A 24,326-nucleotide genomic window follows, 5' to 3' on the forward strand; every position below is an offset into this window, starting at 1 on the left:
AAACAAGAGGCCAGTTGTTTGTTCAGGACAGATGGGACCAGACACCGTATCTCCTGACCATTGGGGCCCTTCCTTTTCTGAGAAAACAGAGCCGGGGCAAAGCCCAATGTGTCAACACAGACCTTTTTGCAAGGGTTTCATTGGAATCTTGCTTTTCAGTTCCTGTCCCCTTCCTAATACATACCTTTAAAAAAATTTTCTACTTCAACCTTTAGAATCTCATTTTCTGCCCTGAGGGTAATAGGGAGGGAGGGAGGGAGAAAGGAGAGAGAGGAGAGAGAGAGAGAGAGAGAGAGAGAGAGAGAGAGAGAGAGAGAGAGAGAGAGAATATTTGTCATCAGAGGCACAGCCCCCTTTCACCTTTTACTTAGTAAGCCAGTGTGTCTTTAATACAGGCTGGACTATTTTGGTCTTTCCTCTTTTAAAGGCAAAAATTAGCTCACAGAACTTAATTATCTCAGAGCTAAGTTTGTAGTTTTACAGCCGTGGTTGTAACTTCCTTTCCTTTAAGTCCTAAATGAAGTTCCAGCTCTCTTTTGGTAATTTCATGTGAGCATTTCCTTTTCCTTTAAATCTAAAGGTGTATTCCTACTCTTCTGAAGCGAAATTTGGCCTTTTTGATGACAACTTAATGCTAACACCACTTGGCCTCACGATTCCGTTTTACGAATCAATCAAAATACAGATGGAAATACTGTTAAAAATGTAGAAGCACAAAGGTCTGATATTTTTAACTCAGCATTGTGTATAACACTGGAAATAATGGCCCAGTTTTAGAGAAATAAATAGCTAGGTGAATTAAGACCTGTCCATATGATAGGATATGTATGTCAACAGGAAGATTTCATGAGGTTTTTGTCTTTTATTATGTCAAAGGAAAAATGCTTAAGGAAAAAGAAATAAAAGCAAGGCTATAACTTGTATACTACCACCCAAGTTATTTTAAAATTTTACAATAAAGATTGAAAGGAAGGATGAGAAAATGACAGTTCTTTTCCAGTAATGAGACTTTGTGAGTTTTCTGTACTTTCCAAGTTTTGTATAATCCACAATACTTCTTTTGTAAGAAAAGTTTAGAGGAAGGTGAAAAGAAACGGCACAATTCACTTTTCCTCCATTCCAGACTTGTGTGTGAATTGTCAGAAACTGCGTGAAAAGCCGGGCCGAGGCTGCGCAGGCCCAGATAAGACCATCTTTCCTGGAACCCTGACTGGAGATAGCTTTAGACCCTCGGCTCTTCCTGATACACAACCAGCCACACACCATCCCATCTTAGGAAAGAATGGCGAGCATACTACAAAAGAATGTCTGTAGACCTCTTCCCAGATTGACCTTTTAACGTTTTATCATTTGCTCAGTTTCTGAAGCCATATATGGATTTTATACAATAAGCTTTGTATTGCAGAATTGTTTATGGATTTAGTGTGATGATCTATAGTGTGTATTATGGACATGGACACGAACAACATACATGCACAAAATAGTTTCTCCAAATCATTTCCTAGCCTTTTATGCCTCAGTAATGTAACATGTATTTTCTAACAAAAAGGATATTCTCTGGGAAAACATGCTATAGTTTTCAACCTTAGCCAGTTGAACACGGGTCTATTGCTATACTATCTGTATTTTAGTGTTGTGTGTTGTCTCAGTAAGGCCCTTACTTAAAAATCATGTCTTTTCCTTTGAGTATGGGGTCCAGTCTAGAATTCGATATTGTATTATATTGTCTTGTGAGTAAGAAATTTAAAAGTTTATTCCTTATTTACCTGATTAGTAGAAAACAATGCAGCTATTCTACTAGATTATATAAATTTAGAACCATTCTCTGATCATCCCTTTTATTAACAAAGTCACTCCATTCTTTCCATGCCTTGTTTTTATAGATTGACCTGCTGAATTTATAAACACTCCTTTGTAGGAGAGCTTTCAAAACCCCTGAGAACACAGATGTTGTAGAAGTGAAAACTGGTCTAGCAGAAAAGAAATGCAGTCATACTTTGTGACCTTAAACGTTCTTATGGCCATTGTTACCACATTAGACTATGTCTGTGTCCTTCCAAGTTTTTCTGGGAAGAGTGGATGTGCTAAATCACACGCAAGCCAACCGTACCCCCCTTCCACACTGCATCGCAGGGGTCTCGTTCAGCAGCCATCTGTTCAGAGGTTTCCCCGTCCCCCCAGGTGTTTGTGTTGGGATGTGCGTGTTCAAGGTGTTTTTCTAAGCAAGGTCTCTTTGCTTGCCAAGTGGCTGGCCTCGAAGGTACAACCAGGTCAAAAGCCTATTACAAAGAGAGGTTTTGTGTAGGAAAGGTCACCCCGGGTGCGCAGAGCTGTCCAGACACAATGGCCTGTTGATGGGATGGGCTGCCGTGGGCTGTGGCAGGTGGATTAGCGCCGGTAAGGAGGTTGCTTCCCGCTTCGGGTCCGTGTCACACTGGATCGCTCCTGAGGCTGAGGCCAGGGATTCTCGGCCCTGGGTGGTTTTCGGTGAGAGGTTCTATAGGTGAAGTCAGTGTCATGAAGAGCCGCTCTGCTCCGGGCTCCCGTGCGGGCCCTTGGAGCCCTGACGCCAGGCCGCTCGTTCCCAACTCGCTCGCCAGCGAAGACCTCTGCCCACCGTGCGTGCGTGCGTGTGCGTGCGTGTGTGTGTGCGCGTGCGTGTGTAGCTGTAGGGAGCGATCCATACATCTCTCCACACGTGGCTTGACTTCCTCAAGTGAACTGAACACGCAGGACGGCGCCCTGAGCGTGGTGTCTTAAGCATGTGCCGTTGGGTGGGCCCATCACGAGGGAGGTGACTCGCGGTGCAACCGGGGGTTCCTTAGGAGTGGCCTCGATCACCGGCGGCGTCTCCCAGGCTCCTCCGGGTCCGTCCCGACCGCGTGGTGAACATGGAAGTGTTGGCATATACTTTGTTTCTTTAGTCAAGGAAACAATGAATTGAGGCTCACACCGCCGACCTTTTACTGTTTCTTTAGGAAAAACAAATCTTCACACACAGATAGCCACGGCTGTCAGGGGTGAGATGAGAATACAGCAGCAAGAGGCAGAACAAAGAGGGAGAGATAATACAAACAAGGAGTAATTACTCTCTAACCTAATATCCCTAAAGCAGTTTTTTCATGGTTGTCATGGCTACGGCTAGATTCTGTGGACGAGAACCGTGCTTGGGGCCATGGAACCTCACCTTCTCCCAGGCCCCTAGCCTGCAACCCAGGCTTGGACGTCGTCTTTCCGGAAGGGAAGGACAGTAGCAGGAAGTCTAGCTCTGATCCGCCACACCAGCACCAAAGTGGGCACGGACTGGCATGCGTGCGTCTGGTGTAAATACTTCCCGGGGCGGCTGCGGTTGGGTGGCAGGTGTCACGCCGCTGGAACTCACGCCATGGGTATAGTGGAACAGCAGCAATAAACGCTTCTTGAACTGGGTTTCAGGAATGATGTGAGGAAATATTTCCTCTGAATTATTAAAACCACAGCGCACAGTATTCAGAAGGGAAGAGTATTCAGAAATCAAGTGTTAAGAAATGGATACTAAGGAACTACTTCTCCTTTTCCTTTTTGTTTAAGTGAGGTTATGAGACGTTTGCCACTACCCACTAGGCAGCAAGAGGTGACTTGAGGTTTTGGCTAGCATTAAGTTAGTTTCCCTCCCTCCCTCCCTCCCTCCCTCCCTCCCTCCCTCCCTTCCTCCCTCCCTCCCTCTGATTTCTTGATTTTTTCCTTCTGTCTTTCCTTCCCTCTCTCCCTCCCTCGCTTGTGTGCTTTTCTCTCTTTCTGTTTCTCTCCCTTTCACCACCTTCTCTTCCTCCTGTTTTCTTTTCTGGGAGGGGGTCTCACTGTGTCCATGAATTCATGACCCTCCTTCCTTGACCCTGCGGACTGCTGGGATTACAGGTGTGAGCCACCATGCTCAGCTCTCGTTTGCGTTTTGTTTTCTTGCAGTGCCAGGGATCAAACCCAGGGCCCAATATATGCTAGTTTGCTAGGCAAGTAGTCTTACCAGTGAGCTAACCCCAAACCCTCATTGTCTACTATAACAAAGTCTTATGTCCTGCATATTGAGTGCTGTGTGCTTTTCTGAGTATTTTATAAATATTAATTTTTGTAGCCCCGTGATGGAGAATGCCACAGTTTATGTATCTTGCAAATAGGTGAAACTGAGGGACAGAGAGTAACTTACCAAAGTCACACAGCCAAGGGACAATCTCAGGTTTTAAACTCGAATATTAGGATCACGGTGGACATTGCCTCTTCATGATCAGAATTTGGATATCATACCTTTACTTGGTGCTAGCATATCTAAGTTTTTGTGGCTAGCATCTTTTTGTGTGGTGCTAGGGATCAAACTCGGGCCTGCTAAGCAGGCCCTCTTCCACTGAACCATACCTCCCGTCTCCTGTAGCTGATTGCAAAGACAAAACAAAACGATCAACACTTAAAAACCATCTATTTCTCCTGGCAAAACCCATCTTGTTTGGAAGCAAAACACCTAGAAATTGTCCGCAGCCACGAGTTCACCTGTGTAGAAGGTCACCCTGCTCCCCTGACTTTTCCTGACTTGCTTGCCATGGGCACTCTGAGACTCTCGGTGGTGGATGGCCCACGGGGCCGCTGTCACCACTGAAGACTGTCCCTCGTAAGGCAGAGGTCCAGGCGTCCCGCGGATCGGAGGGGACATCTGCCTTTCCTCATCGCGCTCAGCAGCAGCTGCTTGCTCTCTGCCAGAGACTCCTTGACTGTGAATTCCAGACAGTCATCCTGTCTGTCTGTGAGCCCAAGTTCCTATGGGAAGGAGACTTGAATCGTAAACACCGGGAGGCCGGCCTAAGAGAGCCGATTCTTGCCTTTAAGAGGCTGCCGTGACCTCATTCCAGCCTCTGGGCCCCAGGAGCCCACCGTCGTGATAGAGGGTCTGCACCCCAGACCCTCCTCCCTCCTCCCTATCTTTGCTTCCCACAATGCCATTTCCGGCAGGCCTCACCTTCCTGTTTAACTGCTTAAGGTTGTTTCCCTGCCCCCCTCCCGCCCCCCAGCACCAAGGATAGAACCCAGGGCCTTGAATGTGATAGACGAGCACCAAGCTTCACCCTCCAACCCCTTCTGTTAACGTCTTAGGGTGCTAGAGGGTTCCCGAAGCACACAGGAAGACGTTGCAGGAACATGGACTCGCCTAGCTGCCGTCGAGGGCATTGTCTCTCAGGGACGGGAATGTAGCTTCGTGGTAGAGCACTGCCTAGCATTTGCTCCAGAGTTGCGCGGCAGTGCATACGTTCTGTTACACCGTAGACACCATGGCCCTTAAAGCCCCGGGCCTAGCAGAGCCCACCTTGACTTGCAGTCGGCTTTAGGGGAGAGATGTTTACTTTCAGGACATGTATTTTATTCTGTAGTTTACCAGCCTTTGAGTTGAAGCTTTTTTGAACTGGTGGAAAACACATCAGCATTTCCCCCACGTAGAGCTCAAATGCAAATAAGAAAAAAAAGAAGTCTGGAAAAAAAAAAAAAAGGGCGTCCTTGAATCAACCTGGTCAGGTGTTATGTAAGCAGATTTTGCAGACGAGGAAGAATTTCTGCAGTTGGCTCTGTACAGTCATTTGTGGTTAACGCTGCAGTGAATGTGTAGAGTTCAGTGTATTTGTCTGTTGATCCTAAAGAACACAAACCCAAAACATTGCCTCCAAGCTTTGGAAAGACCGTGGTTGAAAGAGACACGCGGATGTGTTTGAACGCGGGAACTGTGTGAGCCTGATGGTGAATACCTGTCGTCTCCGTGGGCTGAGGCAGGAGGGTGGCAGGTGGAGACCGGTCCAGGCTACCTCGTGAGAGCTTCAGTCTAGACGTCGTGAGACCCTGACTCAGAAGAGGAAGAGGAGGGAGAGGGATAGTTGTGGTGGTGGTGGTGTGATGGTTGGACTATGGCACTGTTTTATTCACAAACTCACCTCTTTTCCACACAGGCAGAGGACAGAATTCTAGCTCCACTGTTGAGTTCCCAGGATCTTCTGCTTGGCCTATAGCCGTCTCCGGCTTGCTTCTCCTCGATAGGCTTTCTAACCTGTTCATTTGCCATTCTCCTGCGTTGTCGTCTCTCTCACCCCTGTCTCCGTGGCTGGTTCCTCCTCCTCTATAACCTCTGAGCAGTGGTGTGGGGGCCTTCATGCTTCTTCCTCCTTCCTGCCTACACACTTTCCCTCCCTTGGTAATCCAGGGCTGTAAATACCCTTTTATCTCCTGTGAATTCCCAGCTGCGTAAGTCCCAGCCTGGACCTTGTACTTGGCTCCAGGTGGAGGAACCCTTTGCCTGCTAGACAGATCTGGATAACTATGATATTCAGTGCCAGGTCCCACAATCCCTCCACGCCTAGTATCCATGGTAGAGAATGGTCCTCCAGTTCTGCAAGTGTGCAGACCAAAAAACCTCAGTCTCCCTAACTCTGAGTCTTTCTCCCCTCGCGTTTAGATCACTCTGATTGCCGCTTGGATTATCGCTGTGGCTTCATTCCCATCTGCCCTCGCTTTGGTTTGTTCTCGACACAGTAGCCACCGTCATACCATTCAAGTGCCTAGTTGACCTTGTGCCGTTCCTCTCTGTAAACTCCTGGAGACAGAGTGCAAAATATCTTCTGAGAAGTGTGATGTCACCTGCCCTCCTCCCCAGATTTCTCTCCCTGCGACCCCCCACTTCTACCCTGTTTACAGACCCCTCTCTCGGGGGTCTGCAGAACTTGTTCCATGTAAGTCTTACCCCCTCCCCTCCGTTTTCCTCCCTTCCTTTCCCCTTCCCTCCCCTCTTGTGGCTGCTCTTAGGTTTCAACTCTAGAGCCTTACACTTGCTAGGCTGGTACTCTACCACTTGAGCAATGCCTTTGGCCTTGCTTTTCGATGGTTATTTTGGAAATGGTGGATTTTCCTTAATAGATGCCGAGATTCATCAGAACTTAGAGTTCTTATCATTGTTGTTGAGTTACAGTTGTTAGCTTATCGTTATTATTCAGTAAAATAGTGGTTCCTTCAAATTCAAAAAGCCATTGGGGCTCGGGGGGGGGGGCGGGGGGGAATTCAACAAAAGAAGTAAACTGTTCCTCCGGCTTTGTGTGCCGGAGCTGGGAGCATCTCAGGTCCCTCGTGCTGACCCAGCAGTGTCCTGGGTACGGCCCGTTCGCGGGGAGTCGTCCCTGCTGAGCTGGCCATGTGTAATCACCTTACAGTGCCGCCTCCCAGAAGACACGCAGGCTGGCTGCGGCTAGGGCCATGACTTCTGTTCTCAGGGCAGATGTGGCTTAGACAGCTGACTCTACAGAGGGCTGCGCGGCGGCCGGAGAGGCTCGGGGGCCTTGCCCGTTTGTGAGCTTGGGCTTCTTCAGTGGGTACCATGGGCCACCCCCACGGGAAGAGGGAGAGGTTCTGGCCTAGGAAGTGGGTTTCAGGAAGCCCGGGTTCTACCCACAGAACCTGGGAAAATGGTGGGGCCGCGTGGCAAGATCTGTGTGGCAGGCTTAGGGCCACTCAAGGTTCTCAGGGGCTGAGGTTCGAGCACCAGCTGAGGTGACAAGGGGTGGGGAGACCGAAAGGCTGTCATTCATTCATTCATTCACTCACTCACTCGCTCGCTGAAAGGTTTCTGTTGTTTTCCTAACATTAGCAAGGCCAGTGTGGATGATGGCGATGGTGGTAATCAGCACGGATCCAGGACGTGGGGAGAAGGTCGTTAGGAAGAATATCTCTGAGGACGTGCCCGTCGCTCGGGGCAGAGCCTCCCCTCCGGCAGTGCTCCCACTGCCGTCTCTGAACCGATAGTGACCGTGTCGTGTGTGGACACGGTCGTGTGTCTGTTACACACTTGCCTCTGCGGGAGGATGAAGGTGGTGGAAGGTGACGTCTTGCACGCGCGCCTCTCAGGAGACCGCTGGGTGTTTGTTGTGAACCCCGCGTGGAGAGACCTCTGCCCTGGGAGGATGCCGGGGCTTAATTGCATCCCAGGGCAGCGTCTCCTTTCTAGAAGCATAATGAGGACTGACATGGCGTGCATTGTGCGTGAGGGAAGCAGAGGGAGAGGTGAATGCTTTGGAGGTGACTTGGCCGCCCTGTCGGTGTTGGTGCCCACGCACGTGTCCTCGAGGCACACCGGTTCTGTGTGAACCGGGCCGCGCGGCCTGAGCCCCGAGTGCTGCGCGGTGTCACTTAGTGCTGGTCTGTGGGGACGGAGGAAGGCTCTCGCTCTCGGATGGCTCCTGCCCGACCGCACGCACTTGAGCCATTTAGATCCGCACGGAAGCGAGCTCTCGCCCCTCCCGCCATTCTATAAAGGTCAGACCTTTTCGTGGTGACCTGCGGCTGATATTTGAACCTTTCAAAGGAGGGCTCCAAATAGAGTTGTCCCCCAGATGCTGTGTGATCCGAGGTTTTGGAAAGCTCTGGAAAGTGTCCTAGGGGAGAAGAGACGGCCTTTCCATTTTGATCGCGTGGGTCTCGAAGTCTTAGAGGCGGTCAGGGTCGCACCGCTGATGAGCCCTGGAGCTGGGGTTGGAAACCCTGGCTTGTGACCGCCGACTTCCTTCGTGATGGTCGCACGACTTCATCCTCAAGCGGCTCCCGCTCGCTCTCCCCGGCGCCAGCGCCGCTCCGCTCAGCCGGCTCCTGGCAGCCCCGGCCTCTGCTTCCTGGGCCCCCCGCGTGAGGCTGAGAAGAAGCAGATGAGGCCTTTATTCAGTGAAGCCGTTTGGATTTGATCAACACACAGCCGGCTCTGGCTCCAGACTTGAAGCTTGGATGGCACCGAGGCGAGCGGAGACGCGTGGTCTTTAGTTCATTGACGGTTTGCTCTTTTTGTTGTCTGTTTCAGGTAGATGTCAATTAATAATCAGAGTGGGAATTTCCGTTGTTTCTTTGTTTTTTTTTTCTTTGTTTTTTTTTTTAGTATGTCTCACAACACGCTTTTTCAAGACCTGTATGCCGTGTGACAGTCGGGTGGTGTTCTCTTTCCATGGCGGCGGTGGTCGAACCAGCATCCTGGGCGCTGTGCAGTGTAGCCCAATGCCTGGTTCTGCAATTGGAATGGTCCCAACAGAGCCAGTCCGGTTGGGATTGGCGAGGGCTGCCCGGGCCCTGTGCAATGTGGTTGAGGGGTCAGCAAGACGCCCCCAAGTTCTCAAAGCCGCGAGTGTGCATTTTCGCCATTCTAGGGAAAAGTTGGATGGCCTCCTTCCTCTCACCTTGTTTTGGGGTCCCATCCTTTGCTAGCCTCAGGGAGACACGGCTCGCCCTGGCCAGCCCGGAGTGAGGGCCTTCGTACCTGGACTGGGCGGCGTAATCACAGTGACAGTGCTTCTCAGAATTAGTGGTGAGGGGAGTTCTGGAAGCGGCGGGGTGACCTCGGGCTGGGCGCTGACCGCCCCAGAGGAGATTCCTCACCCACAGAATGGAGCGCTTGACAGTCCACGTTCAGGAAGCCCCCCTGCTCCTGCTGTGGCGTGTCAGGTGCTCCTCTCGGGGCCCAAGGGGCCCCGTGGGTAGGTGCCGGAACCCCAGGGTGCTCACGTGGTGCCTAAGCCCCCCGTAACGCCCGTACGCGGTGAATCACCTCCACCTCCACCGGCACATCCCCCACCGTGCCAACCCTGGTAAAGAGTAAATACGCTGTGTTGTTTAGGGCTTTAAGCTGGGCTTCTAGAATAGAGATCCGTGCGTTGATTCCTGAGTGTAGGCCTGCCTGCCTCCCTCCCTCCATCTGCCTGTCCGTTTCTTCCTTCCTTCCCTCCCTCCCTCTTTGGTGGCTTGAAACATATATAAATACTAGTCTTGGAAGAAGGGGCTTTTCCGAGGCTTTAAAAAAAAAATCCCTAATTACACTTCAAAGGCTGTGTATTTGCATCTCGTGTGCACCGAGCCTTAGGTTTTTAGTGCTCAGTGGATGGAGAGCATTCATCATCAAGGGTGTGATTCCAAAAATAAGTCAGCTGTGGAGAGCGTTGGCCGCCCCGTCCCCGGGCACCGCAGTGACTGTCGTCTTTGTTGGGTGAGGAAATGAACATGACAGTTAGCGGCTCGCCCGGAGCCCACCCTGCCGTGGGCCCCACACAGCTGGAAGTGGCCATTCTGCTGAGAAGAAGAAACACGCGTGTTTTCATGGGGGACACTGGGGGCCTTGGTCAAATTGACCTAAATTAAGACCCGGGACTCAGAAGCCTTTTGGTGCGTGGAAGAGTCTGACCACGTTAACCATAAAGGGTTGGCTTGTTTCTTCACGTTACATGTGGGGTTTTAAATAGGACTCGGGTTGTTTTCTTGGTGTGTGTGTGTGTTTTTTTTTTTCCCTGTTTTTCTTGAAATCCAAAGCTCTGCTCCTGACTGACCACCACTCTGCGCATTCACCGACTGCTGGTTCGAGTCCCCCCCCTCCCCCACACTGCCGGGGTGGACGGTGGAGAGGTTTAGTGCGGTCTCAGCTGGGCACATCATCACTGCTTTCTTGGTGAGGAAAGAGCCTTCTCCTAGCAGCTTAGGTGTTTGGAAACAGTTCTCAGGCCTGCGGTCTAGGGTGCAGGTATAAGCCTCCGTCTCAGAAGAATCGCCCTGGCAGAGTAAGGAGCTAGGCGGAGGGGCCCAGACTCCCCCATGGTCAGAAACACGCGTGCGTGTCGTTGGTTGTTCTTTTTCTCTTAGGCAGACTGGCTCGTTTCGTTAAGCGTTTTCATCCACAACCGAACTGCAAAGTGAAACAAAAGCAAACGCGCTCTTCTTCATCCTCCTTGTTTCTTCTCTTCCCCGAGTCTCACATGGGAACTGGCCCCTGGTTCTTGTTAACGTGTGTGTGGCCCATACCGGGCTTGGAACTCAGGGTTAGGCCGCCGTCCCGCGGCTTCTTTGCCCAGGGCTGGCTCTGTACGGTGGGAGTCACGGCTCCGCGTCGGGCTTTTGGGAGGCTAGTGGAGATGAGTCACTTGGAGTTGTCCGCCCAGGCTGACTTCAACCCGGGATCCTCAGAGCTCAGTCTCCTGGAGAGCTAGAGTTACAGGTGCGAGCCACCGCCGCTCTCGCGTAAGGAAGGATTGCACCTACGCACGCGTGCCGGCCCTGGCAGAGCCAGCTCGTCGTCGCACACCGAGGTTGGTGCCCCCTCCCGTGGCAGAGGCCCTCGGTGCCGCCCCGCCCGTCCGCCGCGGCGCGGGGCCGGGTGCCAGCGGTCCTCGCCGCGCGTCGAGGTGATGGCGGCAGGAAGAGGGACGGCGGCGGCAGTTCACAATATGCAAAGCAGGAATCACGAAAGGCGGAAGCACTCGGCGCAGACGAAAAGGCGTGCGCTGAGTCTGCCCCCGTTTCCGGCAAGAACGAATCTTCCGTATGTAAAAGTACAAGGGACACAATAAACCCATGCTGGCTTTACCATCACGCCTCTCCCCGTGAGCAGCACGGCCGTGGTGAATAATAAGCAAGTGCCCGCTTAGGGTGGGAAAGGCATAGAGTTATAGTGGGGTATTGACATGCCTGCTGTGGGATGCTTGGATCGAATCCTGTGGATAAAAGTGCCTGATAATAAGTTATTGAGAGGGGGCAGATAACCAGCTTAGGGCGTTTGTTCAAAGGGGTTTCCGCTCTTGGACTGTAGCCTGGGTGAACACATTGGGTAGTGGTTGCCCTTTTGGGAGTTTGAATCGAAGCAAGCCTGGTGAGATGGATTCAGTCCCTAACCCACCCGTCGTTGTGACATTGAGCCAGCAGGTTAGCTCCTCCTCTCCCTCCTCCTCCGTCTTCCTGTGCGGTTGGAATGTTAATGCTGTATAGAAATCTTCGCTGAGCTCATGCCTTTACGTAATACCCCAAAGACACCAGCTACTTAGTACTGTGCTGTCACTGTGACTTCTGTCCTCATTAATAGCTATGTGAGTGGACCTAGAGAACTGCACAGTAGCCAAGAAAGTTGATTATTGAGCACAGATAAGGGTCCAGAAGATAGACAGTCTGAAGGAGTGCCCCATCTGGGGAAGAGCTGTGGGTACAGTGGTCAGCTGACCTCAGGACTGACCGCATTCTCAGGATCTGCACATTCCTTACCTTGCCAGAGCTGGGTGAGGTCCACCGCCGCCGGCCTAGTTGGTGGCTTCTGTGTCTCTAGTACTGAAGCCGCTGCTACGTGGTCATCTGGGGGCCTCTCGTTGATTTGCTTACTTAGTAACAAAGGAGTGATCCCAAGGGCCTTCATTGGCTTTGCTTTCAAGACGTCTTTTGGGGGTGATCTGTTCAATTTTCAACACAAGTCTTCCGGTTTCACGTCCAGGAAGTATTGTGTGTTTTAATCAACGAGCTGGTTTGATTGGATCTGGTATTTTCTCGATGCCTGGATGGGACCCAGGCCCTTAGCAGGTGAGGCAGACACTGTACCACTGATCCACGCCCCCAGCCCAGGAAGTGCCATTTGTGCGAGGGGCCCCAGGATGAGCCGTGTCTGCCCGTCACACGGGCGGTGATCGGCAGGGATCCGGTCCCTTCAGCGGGGTGACCGGCGAGCCTCCCCCTGTGTCTTCAGTTGGCTTTGTTTTGTCTCTGGCGTAGGCATCGACATCCTGAAGCTCGTAGCTGCCCAGGTGGGAAGCCAGTGGAAGGATATCTATCAGTTTCTGTGCAACGCCAGCGAGAGGGAGGTGGCCGCTTTCTCCAACGGCTACACCGCGGACCACGAGCGCGCGTACGCGGCCCTGCAGCACTGGACCATCCGGGGCCCCGAGGCCAGCCTCGCCCAGCTCATCAGCGCCCTGCGCCAGCACCGGCGCAACGATGTCGTGGAGAAGATCCGCGGGCTCATGGAAGACACCACCCAGGTAGAGTGTCCCCGCCACTCGGTCTCGGGTGCTTCGTGGCTCGCCCGGCGTGGTCGCAGGGAAAGCTAGCAGAGATGGCAGGGGCGTGAGTGAGGGCATGCTGCCCAACCTTCCAGGGCAGGGGAGTCTCGAACCATAGACTGGTAAACCGTCCCGATGCACATCAGTCAACTGAGAATCTCCAGGTGGACAGCTAGGAGTCAGTGTTTTTGTTTGGCAATGCTGGGATTTGAACTTAGAGCCTTTGCCCTTGGGAGCTCTCTGAAGGACTGTATGGCGCACAGCTGAGCATCCTAATCTCGGGTGTAGGCTCTGGCGTCGGGGGGTGCAGCCGATCCGCTCCTTGTTACCGAGCACGTGTGCCCCTCTGCAACTCAGTACTGCACACGGGAACCACACGGAGAAGCAGATCCCCTCCCCCGCCTTCTCCAGGGATCGCTCAGTGTTGCGTGGCTGAGTTGGGGGGAGGGGACCCCATCTCATCTTCCCGCCCCACCCCACGTACTCACATCGGAGGGCCTGGGACTCCCTCCTACCCACCCCCCCCCACATCCGGAGGCCTGCCTCCCCCTCGATGGTTCAGCCCCACGTAGCAGATGGGCACGGAGAAGGGGACCCAGGAGCGTGAAGCCCACACACTGGTGAACCCTAACTCCGGGGCCTCACGGCTCAGCACGCGAGCCGCCTCTAGGGCCTGCTAGCGGGGTGACATGGAGGGCTATCGTTCACCGACACCCGGGGACTCTGTGGCGTACTCGTAAGCTCATCTTCCAGGATGTCTGAAGGCAGAATGTCCCCTGCAGATGGTAGCTGTGACCATGACGTAACTTCTCTTGCCCAGCTGCTGTGTAATGATAATACACTTCTCTGCAAGGCCATGAGTTAAGCGCAGCATTGGGTATTAGATCATCGTTTCCCCAAATTTAAAAAAAAAAAATGGTGTGCCATGAAGACTTGATAAAGCCACTTGAGATTCAGAAGCTTAGTGTCTTTTGTTACTATTCCAGGGATCTAAACTCCTTAAAAGAAGTAGGTGGAATTGGGTGTTTTGTAACCACATCACCTCGGTTCATTATCATTCTACACCAAAATTTGTATGTGAAGGGACTCAATTTTCTGTACATTAGAAGGCCAAATGCCTGTATCTGTTTATACTCACAGCGTGATGCTGCTTACCTAATCCAGTAAACATTCGTCACTACCCACATATAATTATGTGGCTAAAAATTTATAGGAGCTAGTTAACTTTGAAGGTGGTCTTTTAAAGCTCCTGGTGTATTTTTAACTTCTTTAAAATGTGGAATTTCAGAGAAAATGTTTACTAAGAGACTATAAGCATGAAAAGGCATAAATGCCAACGCGTGTGTGTGTATTTCTGATAAGGGATTTCAGTAAATGTGATATACAAACTAAAGCTGAACTTGAAGTCTCTGGCTTTCAGAGAAAACAAAGGAGATAACATCCAATAAAAGAAATGTTTTGCGGTTTATATAAAGGGAGTCCAAAGGCAGAGCACCACTGTGCTGTCTTGAAGTGTTGATTTTAAGGGAAGAACTGTAAAGGCAACTGTAACAGAACTGAAGTAGAATTAGATACTTCAGAATAAATCACCACGTCTCCTTAGTGATTGCCTACAAGAAAGATAATGTGTTTGATGCAACATTAGGGTTTGGTTAACTGAAGTTCATGGCGAGCCTGCGGAAGAAGTCTTCCTGGAGAGGAGACTGCGTACTCAGGGGAAGGATTCAGCCCATGGAAATCCTAAGAAGTGAATAAGAATGAATGAGCAAAGAAAGCATCTTCTTTCCAGTCGCCACACTTGTGCACGCTCGTGCTGCTTCCCCCCTTCTCCTCTGTAATACAGAAAGACCCTAATTGTAGCTGTGGTTTTTATTAGTTAGGGTTTGAGAATAGTGGTGTGGGCATCCTGTAGATTTCTGTTTGGTTGTGTGTGGTTCGTGTATTAATAATGATGGGTGCTTGTTACCATGTGCTAATGGTATACGTCTTCGTCTTAACACCATTCTGAATCTAGTTCTGACGCTTAATTTCACGCCCAGACGCCTGCCTGCCAGCTCTTATTAGCTACATGGTATGGAACTGTGTGTCCATGGGTTGTTTCTGAGATCGGGAAAGTCCAACAAGATAGTCACCAGGCAGGGGGGCATAATGGAGACCTTTTATTCTCCTCATTCCATAGTATAGTACTACCCAGGTGCTGAGGCTTTCCTTCTGGATTCATGGACTCAGTGTGCAAAAATGATGGCATTTTTTTCCCCCTTTCCCTTTTTTAATGGTTGGTGCTTGTCCTGGGCCTGCCCTGCGAACACCTCTGGTGGGTTCCTGTTGAGCCCTGCGGTGTGGCTTTTCGTTACCTCTGTCCAGAGCAGCTGGGATGTTAGTAACCACCTTGGCCAGCGTGGCGTTTGTAAATGGCTGACTGTCTAGGTGACTTGGGAGGCGCGCTTCTCGGGCATTTCTTCTTCCAAGGTGGATATTTAAACGGAACCCAAACTTCTGGAATCGTATCTACTCCCAAAGCATGAGCATTTGATAGAGGCAGCAACTCCTAACTCAACTGTATTTAAGTTATAAGGCATAGGAGATACTAGGATTTTTGCCAAAGACGTTGAAGAAAACCCCACAGAACACAGCATCCGGAACATCCGGGCATAACCTCTTTGTCCATGTTTTTATTTTATTTTGTTGTGTTTTATTTGGGTGTCTTTGAAGGTTGTCTCTTGTAATGAGCAAATATGTAAGGTTTTTCTTAAACTTACTCACCAGCTTCTGCCCCTTAGCTAGAGAACTTCAGTGGGTTGACACCTTTTTTTTAATGTAATTGCATGTGTATTTGGGTTTAAATCTACCGTCTTAGCACTACTTGTTTTCCGTTTTTGAAATGGTGTCTCTATTTTTGCCTGGGTCAGCCTGGACACAAATCCTCCTGTCTGCACTTCCCACACAGTTGGGGTGACCGGTGCCCATTATCATTCACAGCTTTTTTTTTTTTTCATATTATTGGAGGTTGGTTGTCTCATCCGATTTTTTGACTAAGTTACCCTCCAACCATCCTCCTCATCTCAGCCTTTTGGGTGTAGCTAGGGTGTAGGCCTGAGTCAGAACACCCAGTAGAAGCCATTTTCTTTCTTTTTAAAATTATGTTTGACCTTTGTTGTTGTGATGGAGCCTCTTCGGCTGTATTGGGGCTTGCACTCAGGGTTTTGTGTTTGGAAGGCAGGTGTCCAAGCACTCGAGCCATGATCTTCTTGTCTCGGCCTTGTGCGTGCTGGAATGAGACACATGTGCCACAGGGCCACCCAGCTGGGTGTGCTGATTTTAATACGATGCATCCAATTCCCACCAGAGGCGTGAGCATTATTGTCTTCCTTTTTTTAGTAAATTTTTATTGTAAAGGTGATGTGCAGAGGGGTTGCAGTCACGGAAGTCAGATGATGAGCACTTTTCTTTTTGAACAGCGTCACCTCTTCCCTCATCTTTCTCCCAGTGATTGTCGTCTTCAGAGTCAGGATGTAGGTAGCTTTCCTTGCATGCCGATATTTTACATTGTCTTTTACATCCTCCCGCAGCTTCAGCCTCTACCATTACTCCTTGGCCTACAGAGTATTTCTAAGACTCTCTGCCCAACAATGAACTCTTGCTTATCTTTGTCTGGAAAATACTAATCACACAGCCACAAAATGCTATTAGGTCACCGTAGTTTTTGCAGGATAGCCAGGAATGGAAGTTGAACCAGGCCGTCCTTTCCTTTCTGTCCTTTAAAGCTTGGGTTTGAGCTCCTCTTGCTGGGCAGCAGAGGAGAGGATGCGCGTGTATGTGTAACTCTCCCTTAGGTAACCAAGCCAGGAGGGGCCCGATCCCGTGCCAGCCACGTCAGGCAGTGCACAGGGGAACCACACAAAGTGAGGGCCGTCCAGGGTCCCGGCGGCCACGTAGAGAAGAGCCTTACCCAGGCTTCTCTAATCTGAGTCCCGCCAGCCTGCCGCGAGGGCTCGGGCGGGGCAGGAGCATGGAGAAGTGTGCGGGGACTTCCTGTGCTGGGTGGGGCGGGGGGTCATGGGGCCCCCACACCCCGCACTTCCTGGGTGAGCATTGCGAGCTGCCAGGTCCTTCCTGAGGAGCTCCACCCCGCACCCGTAACGGCCCTGGAAATCCCAAGCACGCAGGGTCCCTACCCTTTGGGGGGGGAGGTTCCCCCCCCCTCCCCCCGTCGGAGGACTGCTAGAGGAGGTCCAGTTGGAGGGTTGCTGCCTGCAGCCAGTGCCCAAAGAACTGGAGCCCCCCGGCTAACTGTCACTAGTGACCTCTGCCTGCCTGCCGGGGCGAGTGTCCTTAGGCTGGTCGGAACGTTCTCCGCAGCGAGGAAACGAGGGTGTGGGGGTGAAGATGGCGTCTGTGCTCCCGAGGCCTGCAGAGAAGCCGGTGGACAGCACTCACGGCTCCACACAGCCCCCAGGTTTTCTCCCGTCGTCCCCTCGCCTTCTGCCGGTGACTGCCAGGGGTCACCCAGCGCAGGGGTTTCCTTGAACACTTCCCCACCTCTCACCCCTTCCCTTTGGATGGGGTACGGGAGGGGACTCCACTCTTCCTCCCAGGGAACACCGGGAAGACTGTTGTTTTTGAGACTTTTCACTGGCATTAAGGGACAAGGCGCCCTTCACACTCTGAGATGGTTATCAGAACGAACTGAGGTGTGATGACTTGTTCAACCAGGACACTCCAGTTGGGATGTTGGAGGGATTCCTAATGGCCAGGCTCGGAGCTGGGATGTTAGATTCCTGGTGCCTGGGTTCTGAGTTGGGCTGTTAAGGTTCCCAGAGGCTGGGTTCTGAGTTGGGATTTTGGAGGGATTCCCAGTGGCGAGGCCCTGAAGCCATCCTGGTTTGCATTCTGGGGCCCTATTATGGTTTCTTTTTGAAAGGAAGAGGGAAAAGGAATTTTTGTACACTTAAAGAATTGGTAATTATCTGGGTGGAGCGGCACAGCTTATTTGGGGACAAAGGCAAGAAGATTGTCAGTTGGTTACCAGCCTAACTAGGAGAGCTAGAAGTGAGACCTTGTCTCAGAAAAATAAAAACAAAGGGGCTGGAGATGTGGCTCAAGTGTTATTAAAGTGTTGTAAAGTTGTTGAATAGTATGTGCCAGGCCTCGGTATCCGTTCCTTTACTAGAATACGACACCATCAATTACAAGTAATGTACGGTGTGAGTGGGTTTCTGCCTTGACGGGAGAGTCACACACGAAAAGGCCTGCTGTGGATCAGGTAAAGGAACTGAGCGTTCATGAAGTACCGCCTTCCCAAAGATGATGCCCTCGTTGAACAACCAGTGGACCCAGAGTCAAGACGGTGCTGCTGCTGCTGTTGCCGCTGCGGTTGTCCTCATGGGGCCCTGAGAGCCTTTCCCTGGCCTGCATGGGAGACCTGTCTCAGGAGCGGAGCTCTTGGTCAGTCGTTCTGTCTTTCTGTCTGTCTCTCTGTCCTAGTGAATAGCCTTAGTGTGGGAAACCGGGTGCCCCTGCTCTGTCTCGGGGGGCATGGTGCGCGCCCCAGCTGGAGGAGCGCCCCGCTCTCTGCTCCTCCTCGGGCCTCAGAGGGGCCTTCAGTGCCCGGGCTTTAGCTTCCCAGCTGCAGGAAGCAGCTGCCCTTATCTGTGGTCTCCCTGAGCCCGGCTATTTTGAGCGGCGCGGTGCCGCGAGGGGACTCGGCCAGTGCCAGCTGCACTTCTCACTGCGGGCTTTGGGACTATTCAAATGACTTGTTGTTTCTCAGTTGCCAGGTGGTCATCTCCTGGAAAATAGAGGTTATTGTCTGGAGACCTGAAGACTGAAGGCCTGAGATGTTAGCTAAGCTTGCAGGGCTCTGCCTCGTGCTGTCTGCTGGGTCACTAGGGCATCTAGGGCCATTCAGGGACACGTTGCTCAATGGCAGGGTGTGGCGGGAGGGTGTGGAGGAACTTAGGGGTTGGAAGAGTCGAGGACACTGGGGGGAGAGAGAGAGAGAACGAGAGAGAGAGAGCGCGCACTGACACAGAAGGTCCCGAGTACATTACGTGATTCTTGGGTTTAAGGTTGTTGTACAGGAAGGAAGGAAATCTGGGTACAGTCTTCAGGTTTTCAGTGACCTGTCAGGCTGTCCTCCTTATTATCACATTGCAGGCTCGCATGTGGTTCGTCAGTCAAGTTCTGTTGAGCGCCGGCAACGTGGCTAGTACCCGTGGCATGGAACTGTATAGTGTGTAGAGCAGCATCCGTTGTATATACAGAGGCTACAGTAGAGATGTGCATGAGGAATTAAAAAGGCTCAGACTCCTCAACCTGCCGAGGAATACACAGAAAACCAGAACCGACACATAGTTGTTTATCTGACACTTTTTTAAGGAAAAGACTAGTTTCGAGACTTTCTTTTGGTCTTCTAGCCCACGCTTTTCCATTTGTTTGTATGTGGGCAGCCCCATCTGTCTTGTCATACCCTGCAGATGTGTCCATCTTGCTTTCTCCCTTATAGTAGTAACCTTTTTAGACAGCTTTAAGTGTTCTGCAGAATTAAAGGTACACAGATGAGGTTCTAATGCCCCCAGTCTACGTCAGGTGCTGGGGTTCAAACTGAGTCTCCGTGAAGGACTCGGAGGGACTGGCAGGTCCAAGAACTTCACGCCCTCCGTCTGGATTGAGTTTGCTTCTTGATCTTGTCCCACATTGCATGACCTTGAATGAATCCAGTTGTGTCATCAAGCCTCAGTTCCTCAGAGTTGCCTTGTAAGAACATCAGGAGAATTAGAGAAGACCGGTAGAAACACCCAGTCTTGCACTTGACCTTGAGTAGGGGCTACAGGGAATCCTAGTGCCTGTTCTAGGTTGGAGCAAATGCACTTGGCACATTACAGAGAAAGCGAACCAGTGTGTGTCCTGAATCTCCGCCCCGCCGCCCCACGTGCTCTGTCTGGGTGCTTTAGCTCTGTGCTTTTTCAGCAAGCTTCCTGGGCCTGGAGGTATCTCCATGGGTCCTGTGTTAGCTATTATGCGTAGGCCTGAGAAAGAAAAGCACTACGAGTTGTAGTAGACAGTAGTAAGGCGTGGCTCTGTAAGTTACAGTTTTGATATCCCTCCTTCAGAGATGGTAGGGTGTGAGAAAAGATGCATCATCGAATTAGAGGATTTTTGAAAGTTGAACTTGATGAAGGGACAGGTTATAAGGAAACCACCCTGGGAATATTAATACTTACATTCCCTTTCTAAGGAACAAATTTCATTATTATCACCATTGCGGCCATCGTGAGTAATGAGACAGCTTAACGTGGACAGTTAAATTAGTAAGCATTCCCATGCTGCCTGTTGATAATAACACATCACCTGCGGGGATGCCAGAAACAGAACATCAAAACGAGGGCTGTCCTTCTAGACTCAGATGGTTTTGTAGGAGGGAGCATGCGAGCCAGACTTCAGAACGCGTTCTGTGGCGCTGCTTCGTAACAGATGGGAATGGGCTCTTTCCCCAGCTCTTTCGATTCCTGACCATGTCTAAACATTGACGGGGGAGGCTGAGGCATCGATTAGTTGTTTTCTATCTCTTTAATCTCACCGTTTCTGACTTCTCAAAAAGTGCATTGGGAGGAAATCATAATCAATTTTTTTTTTTTTAAGAAAAGAACATTTTCCCCATCTTTTACCAGGGCTTGGAGGACTTGTTGTTTGTTTTTTTTTTAAGCCCAAACATACAGTGGGATGAGATGATTGGCTTCCATCTCCGCCGAGCTTCGGTCTGCGATGGGGGGAGGCTTTCTGGGCCGGTTATAACCTAATGTCAATGATGAGGACTTGCATGGTGCAGACAGTAAATTTCATTGGACCTCAGCTCCTTCCCGGGTTTTAATGGCATATTCTTCACTTATTTCCTTCCTTGGGGGGATGGCGGGGGAGACAGATGGCACTGACTTCTGCAGGTGGACGGAGTCAGAGGGCCAGGCTAGAATGGTCAGTAATTAAATAATGTGGTCGCCAAGAAACATGACGGGATTTGTTTTTGTTGAGATAATCAAAAGAGTAGGTGAGGCTCTTAGAAAGGAACCTAAACCTCAGAAGGCATTCAGAGCGCATCCGACGACTTGACAGTAAACCCAGGGCTGCAGGTGCCGCTTGGTGATGGGGGGACCTTTGTATTACACAGTGCTACAGCGTCATAAACAACAGCGCTCCAAAACAGTAAGTCAGTACAGGCAACAAGACGGGACAGAAAGGCAGCAAGCATCCTTCAGTCCAGAAGACAGTAGCTGGAGGAAACAAGCTTGCACGTAGGGGTTAACTTTCTGAAAGGAAACAAGAAAGGTTTTTTTATGAAATAAGAAAATGGACCGTGTCATAAACAAGACAATGCACAGCAAAAGAAATCCTTGTAAATGTACCCCGATTGGAAGCCTTCCTGACTAGCAGGGAAGAAAGGGGATGGCATTCTTGGGTTGCGAGAGACCAAAGAAGAGGCGGCCAAGTTCATCCTCTCCTCTAGAGCACTCAGCGAACGGGACAGGCCCCGCACACATTTACACACGTGCAGAGTGGAGCAAATTCTAGAGGGCCCCATAGTGTTCCTTATGATCGCAGAAGGGTGCCCTTCACTGGGCATCTTCCAGTGGAACAGTATGCAGTCCTCAAAAGGAGTGCGTCAGCTCCTTATCTGCTGACCTCAGGAGTCATTGCTACGGAGCCGGTAGGGACAGTCTGGAAGAGGGGCGGGGAACTGGTAACAGTGTTGGTTGTCACCGGGGAGGAGAGCAAGAGAGTCTGGAGGTACTTGTGGAATTGAGTACCAGCAGTGTGGCAGCTCTACTGACGCGATCCCGGTGGGTGGATCTGCTAAACAACACTAACGAACCGAGTTTGTCGCGCTCAGAAAGCAGACCACACAACTGACACACACAGACAGACTGGAGCCCTCTCCCCTCAACGTCCTCACGCCTGGGAAATGGCTTTCTGTCGCCCGGCTGGCTCTTGAGGCGAGCTGGAGGGAGGTTTGTCCAGCTTGGTTTCGAGGTTAGAACTGAGAAAGCTCAGTCGCAGCCTTTACTTCCTTTTTTTGTTTGGTTGAGAAAACTAGCTGGTGAGTCAGCATGAAGGTTAAATGTCAGCAGAGTGGACCGCTCGCAGACACCCGCGGAGAGCTGGGCGTAGCCCGCCCTCCCTCCCTCCCTCCCTCCCTCCCTCCCTCCGGAGCTAACTGGTTCTTACCAGTCTCCGCAGCACCGTGCAGGCTTCTGGCTGTCTGTAGCCCTTCTCCTCTGCACGCAGGGAAGGAATGATTCTTTCGCTTCCACCAAGGATTGGCCAACAACATGTTTATGTAAAAGCACGGCTCTCTGAGGTTCAGTTTTGACATTTAACTCCTAGAGACGGTCAGCGCCCATTGGGGAGACACCTGCGCACAGCATTATCGCCCACGACGCTGGCATGGGTTGGGGGGACCTAAAGGACAACACACCATCGTGGCCGGGTGGGCCGGCGGCATGGTCTTCAGAAGGTTGTCGTTGGAGGGAAGACCCGTCCATTGTTCTGTGCCCCCCCCACCTCCCACCTGGGAAAGAGGGAGGGGTCCCTTGAAGCACCTCACCAGTGGTTTTGGCATTTGCTGATACCCAGGGGAAAGCTGGCTGCTCACGGTTCCCTCGGCAGACGCTGCGTGGGCCCCCGGCTCGGTGTTGAGTCTCCGGTGCGGGTGCTGGGGTCCAGCCCGGGCGTGGTGGGGAAGCACGTTGGCATTCATTCATTCCTCCTCCTGTCCCCGGCCCATCCCCCCCTGGCCTTCTGTGACCCCCAGGGAGATGTCGGCAGCAGGGGGCGCCCCGGGGATCCCCTTCTTGTGCACGGAAGGCTCCTCCCAGCAGCTGCCTCCTGGGCCTGGGCCAGGCAGGAGAGAAGGAAGAAGGAAAGGAAACACCGAGGCTCTGGCCAGACAAGCAGACACTTAGGAAAAGTTGGGGGGGACTTCTGTCTTAGGGTTGCTTGGCTCTTGACCCCTCTTTTTCATTGTTTTTGGTCAGATACATTGTAGCATAAATAGGACCAATGAAACACACAAAGCAAACCAACCCTCACAGATCTACCAGGTGGACTCAGCAGCTGTTCACATGGTCATGCTTGCTACCTCGGGATGTCTGTGTCCATTCTGTAACCCATTTGTAAGGCCTCCCTTCCGTTCCTTATACACGACAACCCTTCTTGGAAAGGCTTAGGTATCACTTTCCCTATTTCCATTTTAAGGTTTGGTTTTTTTTGTGTGTGTTGTTTGCAAATGATTTTGCTGAGGGTAAATATGGGTTCTGTCTTGGCTAGGCCCTCTCCCTGGTTGGGCCTAACAAGAATTCACACTTGAAACAATACTGTGGAAATCATCATCGGTCTCTTGTCTTCTGGGCTTTACAGTAAAGAAACTGACCTTCTCACTTTGGGGGCGGGGCGTGGAAACGATGTATCTGTTTTTAAGGGAGATACCATTATGTACAAGTGTTTTTACTGTCTGAATTTAGGCATTGAATAGACTCAGATAATTTTATTATCCAAACCCTCCTTTCTAGGTAGCATCCCAGAGCCACATAGATTCGGATAGTAAGCCATTCCCCGTCATCTGAATTTTGTTCTCTGACGTAGGGACTCAGAAGCTCGGACATCGAGACCCCCCCTCCCTGGAGCCCCGTCGCCAGTTCCCGCATAGGCCTGTGGGTGGCTGGAGACCTAATTTGATCATGATTACATGAAGAGCTGGGAGAGCAGGGGAAGAAACAAGGGAGAGATACTATCACAACCCTGACATAGTCATAATTTTACATTTATTTGTGCCCGTAATTCCTTTGAGATAAACCTTTGGTGGAAATTGAATTTGTTTTCCTTACTGGCCACTTGGCTGTTAGGATGTGAACTCCTTTCAAATAACAAAATTATTGTTCCTGAGTAGAAGTGTCTGGTATTTACATCATCTCTCAGGTTTCTCTCACTGCAATCACCAGCCCGCGTGTACAGCCACTGAGTTCAGGTACTTGCTGACCCCCCCCGACCCTTTGGTCAATTCCTCTAGTCAATTCCTGGTGGTCACGTGATTGCTTGTAATCGGTTTACAGTTTGTCAACTTCCTTTTAGTGCTATAGAACCAGACAGGGAAGTGACAGGGTTCAGAAAAGTAGGTAACTTGAAAGTAGCTTGCCTTGAACCTAGCCCTGTGACCTTGGGCAAGAGCCCAAGACCGTAGGCCACAGATTCTCAAGCTGAATCACCTGGTGACTCCTTTCTTACCATCCTTTTGTCACCGGTGAGCTCATGGGATAGCAAGGAGTTTCCCTTGGATTTAGCAAGTGGGCTGTAACAGATCGTGGTTAGAGCCATAGCAACTGCTTCAGATGTCACCTAGAACTCTTTTTCTGTTCTCAAAGCCTTAGGTGGGATCTATCTAGCAGGCCAGAGGGAGGCTTTTGACCACCCGCAAGAAGCTTTATTCTGGAGACCCTA

At 51.0% G+C, this 24,326-nt stretch overlaps 1 protein-coding gene across 1 annotated transcript in view; it reads left to right on the top strand.

The window, feature by feature from the left end:
• The window catches only part of Tnfrsf21 (TNF receptor superfamily member 21), a 48,408-nt gene that overhangs the window by 17,719 nt on the left and 6,363 nt on the right, over positions 1-24,326 (top strand). The window contains exon 4 of the mRNA XM_048347649.1: positions 12,553-12,818. Within this exon, the coding sequence (XP_048203606.1) occupies positions 12,553-12,818 (266 nt within the window). The remainder of the gene's footprint in view (positions 1-12,552; positions 12,819-24,326) is intronic.

Source organism: Perognathus longimembris, chromosome 6 (genome assembly GCF_023159225.1).
Source record: "Perognathus longimembris pacificus isolate PPM17 chromosome 6, ASM2315922v1, whole genome shotgun sequence".
In the NCBI taxonomy this organism is placed as follows: Eukaryota; Metazoa; Chordata; class Mammalia; order Rodentia; family Heteromyidae; genus Perognathus; species Perognathus longimembris.